The following is a 13,235-nucleotide window of genomic DNA, read 5'->3' on the forward strand; positions in this document are numbered from 1 at the left end:
AAGCACTTTCCAAAAATGGACACTGAAAGCACTCAGTGCAATAAGAGCAGAGATCTACAATCCCAGTTAGTCCAGAATTAATCCAGTCAACATAAAAAGCACACAGAAACTAGATGATAAACTAAAACAAAATTACTACCAATTAAAAGGATTACCAATTAAAGTGTCTTTAAGGGACACTTAAATGCACAGCCTGTGTGCCCTTAATGCAGCCATTAGGAAACACTTCCCATTTAAATGGGGAACCTGAACAGAACAGACACAGTAGCCTTGTCTTCAATAAAGTTTTAGGAACACACAGTAGATGACACCATAAGATCCTGATCTTAGCCCAATATTAGCTACAGGCCTATAAGTTTTCATGAAAAATATTTGGTGAGGCTGGCCAAGTAGCCGAAAGCTTTGCAAGTCATTCAAACGATTTGAAAATGTACACTACATGTGAATCAAAGCCAGGATAGGCAGTCTAACATGTCAGCTGTTGGTGACCAGTGTTTTTAAAAAAAAAAAAATTTTATAAACATATGAGAAGTGCACAGCAATAATCCAACCTCACTCAGTGTCTTTCAGTAGTTAAAAAGATTGAATTTGATGCAAGATATTTGGTTGACAGACAGTTATGTAATTTTAATAACTTGTGGTAGGCCTGGAAATGCCGCCCACCTTCCCAACAGTTCTACACAGGGGTGAAGGGGTTGGCAGAGATGAGTGCGTCTTTTGATCTTAGTGCCAAAGCCACAGTTTTGCTCATTGCATCACATCCACAGAGCAAACCTTTAATACCGCAAGCCCCAGGTAGAGCTTCAATAAGCCCATACGCCCAATTATTTTGTACAGCAGTCACATTAGTATGTGCTTGTGAACCAAGAGGAAACTATCTGATCTTACATTTGAAAACTGGAAAGATTAAAATGTCGAATGTTCAGTGAAAATACCTATCGTTTCTGTGTAGTTTGAAAATGTTTAAACTCTGACGAGTTATTACTTGTTCAATAGTCTCGCCCAACTCCAGCAAATTGAACCAAATTGAATTATGATTTATTAGGCAGGGTTCAAATAGGGCTGGCCTTGGAAGTCACGCCCAGATGAAGGCCGATTAACCTAAATGCACTGTAGGGCTGATTCATCTCCTGTATGTGTTTATGTATGTGTGTGTGTGTGTGTGTGTGTGTGTGTGTGTGTGTGTGTGTGTGTGTGTGCATGCATGTGCGTGCATGAAACCCAAAAAATGATAAATGAAGTTTCACCAATTGGGGTCAGCCTTTTCAGATTACTGAAAAAATTCTACGGAAGCCTTCCACTGAGCACATTCTGGCTTTTTCTTAGCGCTCCTTATGAACACACATAAGTGTTTTCACTTAGACAAATCACAGAGCCAGGATCTGAAGAGACTGAAAAGCAGCTCCAGTTCACTGCTGAAAAACACTCAGAATGTGATGACCAAGCGATCATTCCCAGTGCTCTCATTAGACCACACCGAGGAATAATCATCTCACACTTACTCTTGCACTCTTTGGTGAATAACAGCGAAGCAATATCCATCATAAAAAAAACAAGATATTTTTAGTAACAAATAATAGGGAGGCCATTAAATATTCTATCACTTCACTAGGACCATCACTGATCAAATACTTCCATCAGTATTTGGCTCTGTTAAATGTTCAAAATCGGAAGGAAAGGACATTAAATCAGGGGACATAAGTGAATATTAACACATATAAGCCAAATACCCAGCAGAAATAATAACCACTAATTAAATAACATTATTTAATTGTACCCGTTTGAACATAAGCAGCGAACACAGACCTCTGCAGCAAGCCATAATTTAAGCCAATATCCGAATAGCAGCGGCTTCACCCAGTGCTTGGGCAAAATACTATAGCCTATTAGCAACTCAATTACTTGACTATACAACTATGGAAACCACAGAACTGTATTCATTCAGGAGCAATTTAAGAAATGCGTCATTAGGGCCAGTCTATCCTTCAGATATGCCCGAGTTCTAAATGGTTCCATACTGAAACCCCCTGCGATCAGCCAGCTGTGTGAGGATGTTGAGTGATAGGCTATATGCATTAAACAGGACTAAAATCCCGCAGAACCCAGCCTCTACACTATCTGAATCAGACTGTTACTGACCAAAGAACATTTTATCATGCTCCTTTTGCAAAGCCTTGCTAATTATTACTAAGTAATGAAGTGCTACACTTCCTAGTTTTTCCATTCAAATGCCAAGCAAACAGTTCTGAATTGGCTCCCTTACTTAATTTCCTTGTCATTAATTTTGTTTTCAGATTCAGTATCACCAAAGCCTTAGCAATAAAACACTCACCCTCTCAAAATATCCTTTCACATGAGGTTTACATAAAAACAGATGCAATAAAAATCTGGCTCTAGATGTTTCTGTACAATAAATGAACAGCACCGGTTTAAATTTTAGTAGCCAAAATTATAATTCCATAAAGTAGCCAACACTATAATTTCCATAATTAGCCACAACAGCACACATGATACGACACCAACAACATTTCTGAACATCCCACAGAACAGGCAGGCTTAACTAAACAGAACACACACACTAGCACAAATACACATGTACAGCCTAATGAATAGGCTAGGCTGTCCCTTTACTCATACATTTTTCCAGCATTATGTACACTGATTGAAGAATCTCAAAACAATGTCTATTTCACATCCAGCAGAATCCCAATGAGTCCTCACTGTTACTTTGTTGAAGGGGCAGTGTGTAGGATTAGGATATAGGCTATAGGGATATATGCACCATTGCGGTTATGGAGGGGACTTTTTCATGGAATGCCCCTCACAGTCCACACCAGGGGACTTAATTTACGCTAAGAAAAGAAAGGCATCCCGCCAATCTCCTCCATCAATACTTACAACAGAGCGTGAAAATCTTTCAACAGTGTCAATTTCCCCCTCATTACAAAACTGCTTTTCTCAACATTAAATGCACATTGCTGCTGTGTCAACTTTCATTCAAAACTTATCTGACTGTAAGGATGGGCAGGGCAGAACCACTATGGACAAAACACAACAGTGACAATTGGAATATGTGGAGAACTACACTTACGATGGATTAACTGACCTGGGGTGACAGTGTAGCATAATGACCAGGGAACCGGGCTTGAAACTCCATGGGTTTGCAACACTAATTGCTTTAGACAATATTCTGCGGTATACATGGATTGTATGTACAAAGAATGTAAGCTGTGAAAGTCACTCTACATAAGATAGTTATAGACATACTACAAACAATAAGGCATATGTTCAACAGTTCTTCACTGACTTCACTATTTTCTTAACTTTGCCATGGGCCAATAGGGAAAGAGGAATAGTGATTCCCAACTGCATCTCACAGCAAAAGCCTTGCAGTTACTCCTACAATGAGACTCACAAGCAGCTCGTATCATTGTACATTAAACTCTACACTCAAAAGCCGCCATGAAACCTGCCAAGGAAATATTGCGCACAGCTGGAAAGAATCTGCATAATCCCATCTGACAAGTGCAGGCAGCAGAACTACACTTTCCAACATTCATCAGGGCAACCCCGGTTACCTGCCAATTAAGATGAGGACGACTGCTGGCACCTTCATGGTCTTCCATACAGGCGACAGATTTAAAAACGTAAGAAAAACAATGTAGTGGTCACAATGTTTCAAAAAACGTTGCACCAGCGATTGCGTCTACTAAGTACCATCTGAAGCCACGCATTTGCGGTCACGTGTGGGTCTCGCTCCACCACAGTTCCACTTGCAGCATTAGTGCATCATCATCATCATCATCATCCCACGTGCCAGTAAACCAATAATTCCCGATCGTTTCCCGTTCATGCAAGCATTAAAAAATAAATAAAAAAACGACACACCACACACACTAGTGAATTTCAAATGCGCCAAGCACTATTAAAGAAAAACGCAATTAGATGCAGGCTCTTGAAATACTGTATTTAGTTTACATCAATTTACAGTCTAATCCAAGTTAAGGACAAATGCAGGACCGAATGCTTTCAAAGACGTAGTCAGCAGATATCAACCCACCCGCAATCCCAATGTCAAAAGCGATTCGAATTTAACTTAGAAACCACGAGGTAAATGAAGTCGGTCACCCATTTGACTGTTCTTGCTCACGTTACAAAGCTTGTCGGCAAACACACACGAATGTGGAGCCCTCGTCATCAAAACAGCTAGACAAATTGGTTAGTTAATTTCTGTAATTACCAATCCATGCAAGCAATTAGATTTCTTTTTTAAAAAAACATTGTGTTCGTTCACTGTCTTTCAGTACTCAAAACGCCAACCTATATATCTGTGTTGCGCATCAATAGACCATCAATATTAATGGGTAGTTGACCAAGAAAACATCTAAATCAACGTTGATGCCGTTTTTGGTGAGTTTGATTGGTGACCATAGTGCGGCCATTAACGAGGTATTGCAATAATTAATGTAGACTATAACTAATTTAACTAACCAACCAAAACTACCCATCTACCAATGCTCACCACCAACAACAACACCATTAGTCACAATTTAATACGTTTGACATAACGCTAGTTTACTTAATAGCGAGAAAGATTCTGAACTATTTTAGACTGCCAGCATTAATTACTAATGTCGTTATGCATCAAGCTAGGGCTACTCAACCAAGTTGCAGGTAACGGTTTCAGTGACCTGCTAGTTTGCATTATTCAACTAATCATTACCAACTACTTACCTAGCGGCAACAACCACTTAAACACTTAATCTCGCCATCAAACGACTTTCGGGAACCCCCAACCCCCACTACATCTCCAAGGCGGTCGACACGATACCAACGTTACCTAGCTAGCTACCACACTAAAGCCTCTCGCTAGCTTACTTGTTAGCGAACACAGGTTCAACTCAAGTCACCCATCAATTTCAGGAGGCCAACAGCTAGCTGGGTTAGCCAACTTCGCTAACTAGCTAGCTAGTTTCACCCTCCGTTTCCTTGCATTGCTTACGACCAAATAGTTGCATATGCCAGTACATTTCTGTCGCGGAAAGCCCGCAAACACAGATATTTATAAAATAAGCGAAGAAACAAAAAGAATAATGGCACAAAGCGGTATTATTTCAAGTAACCAGCGAGGTAAACGGGTTTCAGTACCTCGTAGAGCTCTTCCGAGGCCATACTGCACTGATATTTCGCCGATGTTTAATCCGACCGGAGACACTTTTCCTTCCAGTTGTTGTCGCTCTGTGGCCTTTTCGTCCACACTCTTTCCCTGTCGCTGACTAGTTATCTAACTAGTGAGTGCGCTCGCCCAGACTCACACACTTTTTGGGCTCTTTCTCCGTGCTCTCTTGCGCACACTTCGGTGTCTGTGTCCCTCTCTCCCCTCGTTGAGTCTCTGTGGGTAACTCGTTGTCGTACCCTGCGCTCGCTCAGTTTCTGTTAACGCCAGTATAATTATGCGCAGAAGCGAGTGCGCGCTGGAGCTTCGCGGACTACAGCTTCCCAACTCTATAAGCTAACACAGGAAGTCTCAATCGAGCTCAGATAAGAGGGGGGGACGCCACGAAAGTGATGATTGCGAGTCTAATGGATGGGTCTTCTTGGGTTGTGAACGATATTAACCTCTGGAAGAGAAGATGCACAAAGGGATTTCAGTTTTCGCGACCATCAAAATGAAGTCGTGTCCTGTTTCGACTTGCGAAGAATCAACTTTTAAGTTGAGAATCAACTTTAAACTGCAACGAAGACTCCAAGTGAATGCATGCAACATGCATCAATCCACACTGCAACTCAAGCGTGCTCTTGGCGTCACGAACTCTCCAGTCCGAGTAGTTAACCACTGCGGCAGTAGGCTACTGGAAAGAAACCAGAATTAGACCTTTGGTGGGGACAACTGTAATATCAGATTTGGCACAAGATGAGAATGTTTTGGAAGCGTAAATGTTTAAGCACCCCAAGTACATGTTCATCAAATAGGGCTACTTGCTTCATGTTATTTGTACACCTTATGCATTGTGATTTCAGTGAACCTTTACCAGCTGGCAGACATCTAGGCTATCTCAAGATGTAATGAAATGAGGTATGTACTTCAGTCATAGCTGAAAGGCAATTATGTAGTTGAAAGTCTATGCTGTTCAGCATGGAACAAAAGGAAATGGGTTGAAAAAACTCATTGCTGAATTCAGGTGGGGTTATTTTTACTTGATTCGAATTGCATCAATGTTTGTTGCTGATTCAAGTGGGAAAACTAAACATTTAGTCTACTTTGGCTTTGGTTGATGTACAAGTAGTTACAAGTAGCGTTTCAGTAATGCTCACTTGCAATCAGTGTTTTTATATTGGAATGACTGGTGTAATTTGTTGCTAAAAACAGTGAAGCTACATTTTTCTTTTAGCTGGACTATAATATGTTGGATAAATTTGGAAAAACTAACCTAAACATTTCCTATTTATATTAGAAATCAAGGACGGGTGAGAAGATCCAATTGTACTGAAATAATACATTTAGATAGAAAAAGAAGAATTTAGAATCAATATTAATTTATGTTTCATTGGTTTGTGCAGTATGTTATGAAAGGTTTGCTATGAAGTAGTCGTTGGTGGATGACTACATACCCACTGTGTGAAAAGCGTTTGGTACATGAGAAAGTAGTATTAGTTAAATGCAAATGTAGTGAAAACATGCCATTAAAAATTGGACATGAATAGGTGACCTTCACAGCACATTAGGATCAATAGGGTTCCAGAGAACAATGAAGAGGATGTTTTTGATAGGCCTTGTAAAAATCCATAAACAAGTGACCAAGTTAGAGATTGTAAATTGAAAATACTACAGCTTTTGTGACTCTGACTTTTGCCGTTGGAGCAGGTGATCAGTCAGGTCTTTGATACCTCACACAAAACTGGCAGGCTTCTGTAGAACACTGTGGATGTAATCTGTCAACTGTAATCATAATATATGCTGCAGCAGTTAAATTGCATAACGTAGCTCACCAGGAGCCTCTATGATCTTAGTCTTTCACCTGGTTGGTAATAATTGAATAATTAACTACAATAATCCTTACTAATTGTATCTTTATTATTATTAATAATAATAATAATAATAATAATAATAATAATAATAATAATAATCATCATCATCACGTCATCATCATCATCATCATCATCAGAAGAAGAAGAAGAAGAAGAAGAATTACAAAAAAAACTTTTACATCAGATCTGATTAATTGAAAATGATAAGTTTTTGCTGGTCATGTGCTTAGCACAGGAAATAAAATAAAAATATTTCAGTGTGTTCTATATGCAGTAATTTCACTGAATTCCACAATAATATTTCCAGTTATACTGTTAAAAGAAAGATACAGTACATAAAGGTGATCACTCAACCTCTTCTCTACCTGTTGTCACAATCACTGCGACGAGTTGGATTGAATTAAAGGCATTTATTTAAGTAAAAAATGAGACACTGATTGGTGCGACAGGTAGAGTGGTGTTGAAGTAATCATCCCTATATATATGTCTATTTCAGCTTCAGCGCATTGCAGATAAGATGTTATTTTTAAGCCTTATTTTATTTTGTTGTATTACATAGTTATTACATAGTATTACACAAGCAAGAGGTAGGAAGCCCACACACTTAAAAATATTTTTAAAATAGGGCATAACCCAAATATCCAGACAGGTACCTGTATGAACACATGAATGGCCAATGCCTGACTGCTTGCTTTCAAAGGCATAGTTAGCAGTTGTCAATCTTCCTTGCTGATGATTGGTAATCATAGACTGAAAGCAAGGTGAAAAAGTTTCTTGTTATTGTTGCTGTTGCAAATCGTTAATAGTGTAATAAGGCTACATTTAGTGAGTATGACACGTTATCAGCATAGCTGCAGTTTTGGTCATAGTTATACTAATTATGATAAAAATGTGCATTTCCTCATTTGCTTTCAGAGAAAATACACCTTTTTTGGAGATGCAGAGTAAATCAGAAGTAATGAATAAAAGTAAGGAAGTATAACTGCACCAGCTTTTCACCCTGGCAACCTCAGTAGGTTTAGAACTTTGACATCATTATTTGCTTTCCTTTGCCTTTCCTGTCTCGCCTTTTCCCTTCTGTGATCTTCAGTGTTTAAAAAATTATGAATTACAGCTGCCAATGGTGAACATCTTGTACCATGTCATCCTCTGTGATCCAAAGCCAATGACCTTCCTGTCCACACTGGAGACATTTCAAAACAGAGGAACAGGCACAAGGCCAACATGCAATACTGTTCGTTGCTTCCTCTGTGAATCGCTTCCCTCTAGAAGTGCTTGTGCCTAAAAACTCCCTCATGCAGACAAAATAGGTCTATTTAAAGCCCAGTTGCCTTCTGTACCCCACATACAATAGCATGCAGCCATAAACAAGAACAGAATTAACTGTGCTTCTCAATGTGCAAAAATACCTTGAACAATTTATTCTGTTCCCATATAATTTTATTTTCATAATTTTATCAATTTTCCTACAAGATGTTTTGATGTAAGAAATCAGCCCTGGATCCAGTCAAACTTTGTCCTTAACTTGAATTACAAATTAACACAAGTGTTACTTTTTCAAAGAAAAACATAATTTTAAAATTCATTCTGGTGATCACTGTATACAGAAGACTGCAATTAATTACAAGTTTAAATTATGGATAAGCTCTGAATGAATCTAGGCTGTAGTGTAAGAGTATGTGTTGGCATTGCAATTCTAGAGAATCAACCAGCCTTTCAACACTTTAAATCTGTTCAAAATACACTTCAATCCAAGAATGTGGTGTCTGTTTTAAATAAACCATCATTTAAGTCATTGGGGAGTAGAGACTGAAGTAAGCAGAAATGTTGATGCAGTGTTTATCAATGTACAGTATCCACAAGTGGTTTTCCAAGTGCATTGGTGTTTGCCAATAAGTGATAACCTTCAAGCCTCAGTGCTCTGAGTTAGCATGTGAGCATCTGCTACAGAATGTGACACCATGCTTGGAGACGCAGTAAGAGTGTGGTTATGCCCCTTATTTGGGCACCGTTGGTTTTTGAGCTCAGAAAACTGGCAGCATAACCAGCCCCTGCTGCCTGTCAGTATAGTGACAAATTCAAACATGGTGATGGTGGCTGATGTTATGCAGGTGGACAGTGACGATTTCCTGTACTTTCATCTCATTGAACCCCTTTATCCCCATTAACTAACACACGTGCATGCATGCATGCATGCATGCATGCAGGCACACATGCACTCACACTCACAAACAATTGGGGAAAACTGAACAAGTACAAATCAAACAACTGCACAGAGGTGGCCATTTCCTAGATGAAGAAACCCAGCACCGCAGATGCTGTGCCATTGTTCTTATTAAAATCTCATCTCATTCAGTGGTCTGTCAGCAGTTGTGCTGGGAAATCGCTGTGTTGCCGTAGCCTGAGGTAAACGGAACCAGTGTCTGTGCCTCTGCCAAGCAGGGCTGAACTGGAAGGAGGGCAATGATGTCACACAGCTCTGGTGCACATTGTCCTGCTTGGTGTAGGAAGAGCCTGACTCTCTGTGGCTTTTCTGGGACATTGGAGCGGCGTTCTGTATCTTATGAACAGGAAAATTAGGCTGAGTGATGAATTATGTGTATATAAAATGTAAAAGCAGGCAAGGGATTTCACCTTTAATGATTCATTTTGGTTTTCATTCATTTGTTGGTATTCTAAAGCTGTAATTCTTATTTCATTATATTACTAATTGTAGTATCATTTTATTGCCTTTTGGTGAACACATTGTTTGCCCAATGGTTTTTCCCATGTGGAGTTGTCAGTTAGCAAAACAAAAGGCAAAGTCAAATCAGTTTTTGTGTATTAATGAAAAAGTGCAACCTAATGTCTGCAATGTCAATAAATAATAAGTCAGTCAGTAACTGATATGACATCGAGAACAACTGTTTAAACTACACTTCTTGCATTTACACCAACCGCAATTGAGTGGCTGCATTCTTGCCAGCGTTTGTCCGCCTTTCTATTGATCTTTGATTTGGACTTTTTCCAGTCCAAAAACACAGGAAAAAAGCCTGATGTGATTCACTCTCGTTTAACAGGGCTCTCAGGGGAAGCAGCATTAATGGATGTCTTCACTGTCACTTAAAACCCACTCCTTCATGTCTGAAAGAGGAATGGAAACCAGGACAAAGAATGACAGATGACTGTATTTACAAATTACTGTGGTTTGTAAAGCAGCATTTTATGTTAAGGGAAGGACACGCAGAGCCCTGTCTCTGCACTCAGAAAGCAAGCCATTGTTCCAGGCGCCTGCTGTTGCAGTTGTCACACTATGGGCTTAAGGCACATTTAATTACCCCGGAAAGAACATTCCTCAGTACCCTGCATGCTCAATTTGTGAGGTCTTTTTTCACATCAACCCAGCTGAGCCCCATGCCCCTTTACCCAAGAGACACCTGTCAAAGTAACAGAATGTTATAGCTTCCTTAGTGGACGGAGGAGGAGGGAAACTTGCTGATGTGGCCCCATGCATGAGGTTTGGGAAAGGGTTCATTAGGAGAGTTCAATCCCAGAAGGAGAGAATTTAAGCTTGGGCTCTCATCTTCAGCTCAGCTAGAGAATTTGTACTAGATTCTTTCAAAAGAAGAAACCAGCTGGAGGGCAAGAAGACTAGATCTGCTAGAGCAGTCAGCAAATCACAGGTCCCCTAGGCCAGGCCAGGATAGAAGCTATAAGGAGCCCCCATGTTGATGGGGTCCTCTGACTTTTATATCTTTCATGACCTTTCTAGCATGTTCTTTACTACCCCCTTATTTCCTGAAGCCACAGTTCTGGGGCTGAGTTTATGAGTTTCACAATAACTTTATTATTAGCTTTATAAGCAATACAGTAAGTGAAAAAGCATGTTTAGACAATGATAATAATGACTGCACATCTCTCCAGGGTTTATTAATCCACAGTGACCTCTGCTTTTCTGAGATGATCATAAGTGTTCAGAGGTTGAGAGGTTTGAGAGGTTTGCAATATGGTTAATTGTATCAGATAAAAAACATTCTAGCAACTGCATCCTCCATGTGTCGTAACTTGAGGCTCAAAATACAAAAAATGACATTGAGAGGGCATTATGGCATGTTGATGTTGATCATTCTTTATAAGAAACCAAAATACCTGCAGAAATACAGATCCAAAGGGAATAATAAGCCATCATATTATATCAGATTTGCCTCATTGGCTTGTTTCTTGTCATTGATGGCTTTCCAGGGCTCAATGTGGACTGGATTGTCCTTCATCACATCTAGGCTTGACATAGAAAGTTCTCAGTCATATCTATACAGCAGGGATGCTGGAACATCCTGTCCTTGCAAGAGCCAGGGGTGGTATCTTATTAATAACGCAACTGGAGACAAGTCAGTATAAAACCATTTAATCACTAGGCACTGCTGCTCATGCTTATTTGATTAACTGGATGAATATGTGCTAAGACCTGTTAATATGGCACATAAAAATGAATGTATGTAATGGTATGGGAAAATATGTAAACATATTGAAAATATTCAAAATGCATAAAAAACTAAAACTACATCAGCCATGTAGACATATATAAAGTACAGATAATTCACATAAAAAAGCCACATCAGCCACTTTCATACATTCACTGTTATTCCAGATTGCTGTGGGCAGGGACGTGTTACAGGTTTCACTGTGGTATGCTGACTGTCAGCCAGAGAATCATTTTGACTCTGCTGCAAGAAATAGGAAGAGAGGAAAAATACCAGAGCGAGAGAGAGAGAGAGAGAGAGAGAGAGAGAGAGACCTCCAGGGTTAGTGTTTAAAATTGACACAGTCATAAGATGGTCATATCCATATGTTCATTCACATAAATGTTTTCCCTAGATTGTGTTTACATCATATTTTTTTTTAGTAGGGAAGGGTTTGCCTGAATCCTTAAATGCTCTCTCTCTCTATTACTCTCTCTTGCTTGCTCAATCTCTCGCTCTCTTTATCTTTTTCACTATACAGTATCATTTTCTCTTGCTCTCTCTCTATTTCTATTTTTTTCTTTGTCATTCTTTCAATCTGTTGTTTTCTCTCTCTCAATGCACATGCATGTACACACACACATACATGCGCGCGCACACACGCACGCAAACACACACACACACACACACACACACACATGCACAAACACACACACACTCACTACTCTGGCTCCTTGCTGCTGGCAGAAACAGAGGGTCAGCAGAGGGTGGGTTTGAGTTTTCTTGCATCACGCCTCTCGGGAGAATTCCGCTGGAGGGGAAAGTACCACCAGAAGGTGGCAGGGAGAGTATCACGGGGTTCTGTGTGTGTGGATAATAAAACATGTTTTCAGTGACATCCATGGGCCCAGGGCCCAGTTTAAGTTTGCTAACATAAGAATCGCCCTTTTTAAAAATTAGGGAATATGTTTGTTTATTTCAGTGTTCACGTTTGAGGGACAGCGGAGTGTATCTGACTTTTCCTTTCGGTATTTCACAAATGCAGCATCGCTGAGCTGGCCAGGCGCAGAGACAGTAACACCATGATGATGGTGCCTGTATTTCAAATGGGCTTCTGCCATCAGGACATAGAAAATGGTGGCCACCCTTTAAAGCCAAACAGCTCACAACAGTTTTTTGTTTTTGTTTTTTGTGCAACATCAATGTGGTTTTTAAATGCATATTAAATGCATGTAATTCTTTTTCTTTTTCTGGAGGGATGCTGGGACATCAAATGTTTGCTGTCTGCAGTCACTTTTATCAGTTGTGTTGTGTGTCAGTGTAATAAACAGTGCTCTGCATTTTTAGTGTTTGTATTATACATTTAGTTTTTTGATGCAGGTGCTGCAATCACAGTTCCCTCAGGAAAAATAAGGTTACTCATTCCTGGTCAAGGTTCATATTTCATTCTTGCTTTCTTCTGTCAGCAGCTCACAGTGACGATAGACACCATTGTTCATCGCAACAGTGACAAATGTGGCAGACTAATATAGCACAGGAACACACGTTTGGCTGGGCATAAAACAGTGTTAAGTCACTGCCTGGGTGTCATTGCGGCCCCAAAACACCATAAATCAAATCAACTGTCACATGCTCATTTCAATCTATTGTTAAACAATGAAAAACCCACACACACACACGCACAGTTTTGCTAAATTATTGTGATTTCTTTTACCTTACCCTGAATTGTTATGCGTCAGAGTGTTTGGCATCTTTTACCAGCCTCCT

At 39.8% G+C, this 13,235-nt stretch overlaps 1 protein-coding gene across 1 annotated transcript in view; it reads right to left on the reverse strand.

Annotated features, from left to right (window-relative positions):
• LOC135260932 (chromodomain Y-like protein) overlaps window positions 1-5,523 on the reverse strand; it is a 38,750-nt gene extending 33,227 nt beyond the window's left edge. Inside the window, exon 1 of the mRNA XM_064346685.1 lies at window positions 5,149-5,523. Within this exon, the coding sequence (XP_064202755.1) occupies window positions 5,149-5,172 (24 nt within the window). The 5' untranslated portion in view covers window positions 5,173-5,523. The remainder of the gene's footprint in view (window positions 1-5,148) is intronic.
• Between the last annotated feature and the right edge of the window lie 7,712 nt (window positions 5,524-13,235).

This window comes from Anguilla rostrata, chromosome 8 (genome assembly GCF_018555375.3).
Source record: "Anguilla rostrata isolate EN2019 chromosome 8, ASM1855537v3, whole genome shotgun sequence".
NCBI lineage: Eukaryota > Metazoa > Chordata > Actinopteri > Anguilliformes > Anguillidae > Anguilla > Anguilla rostrata.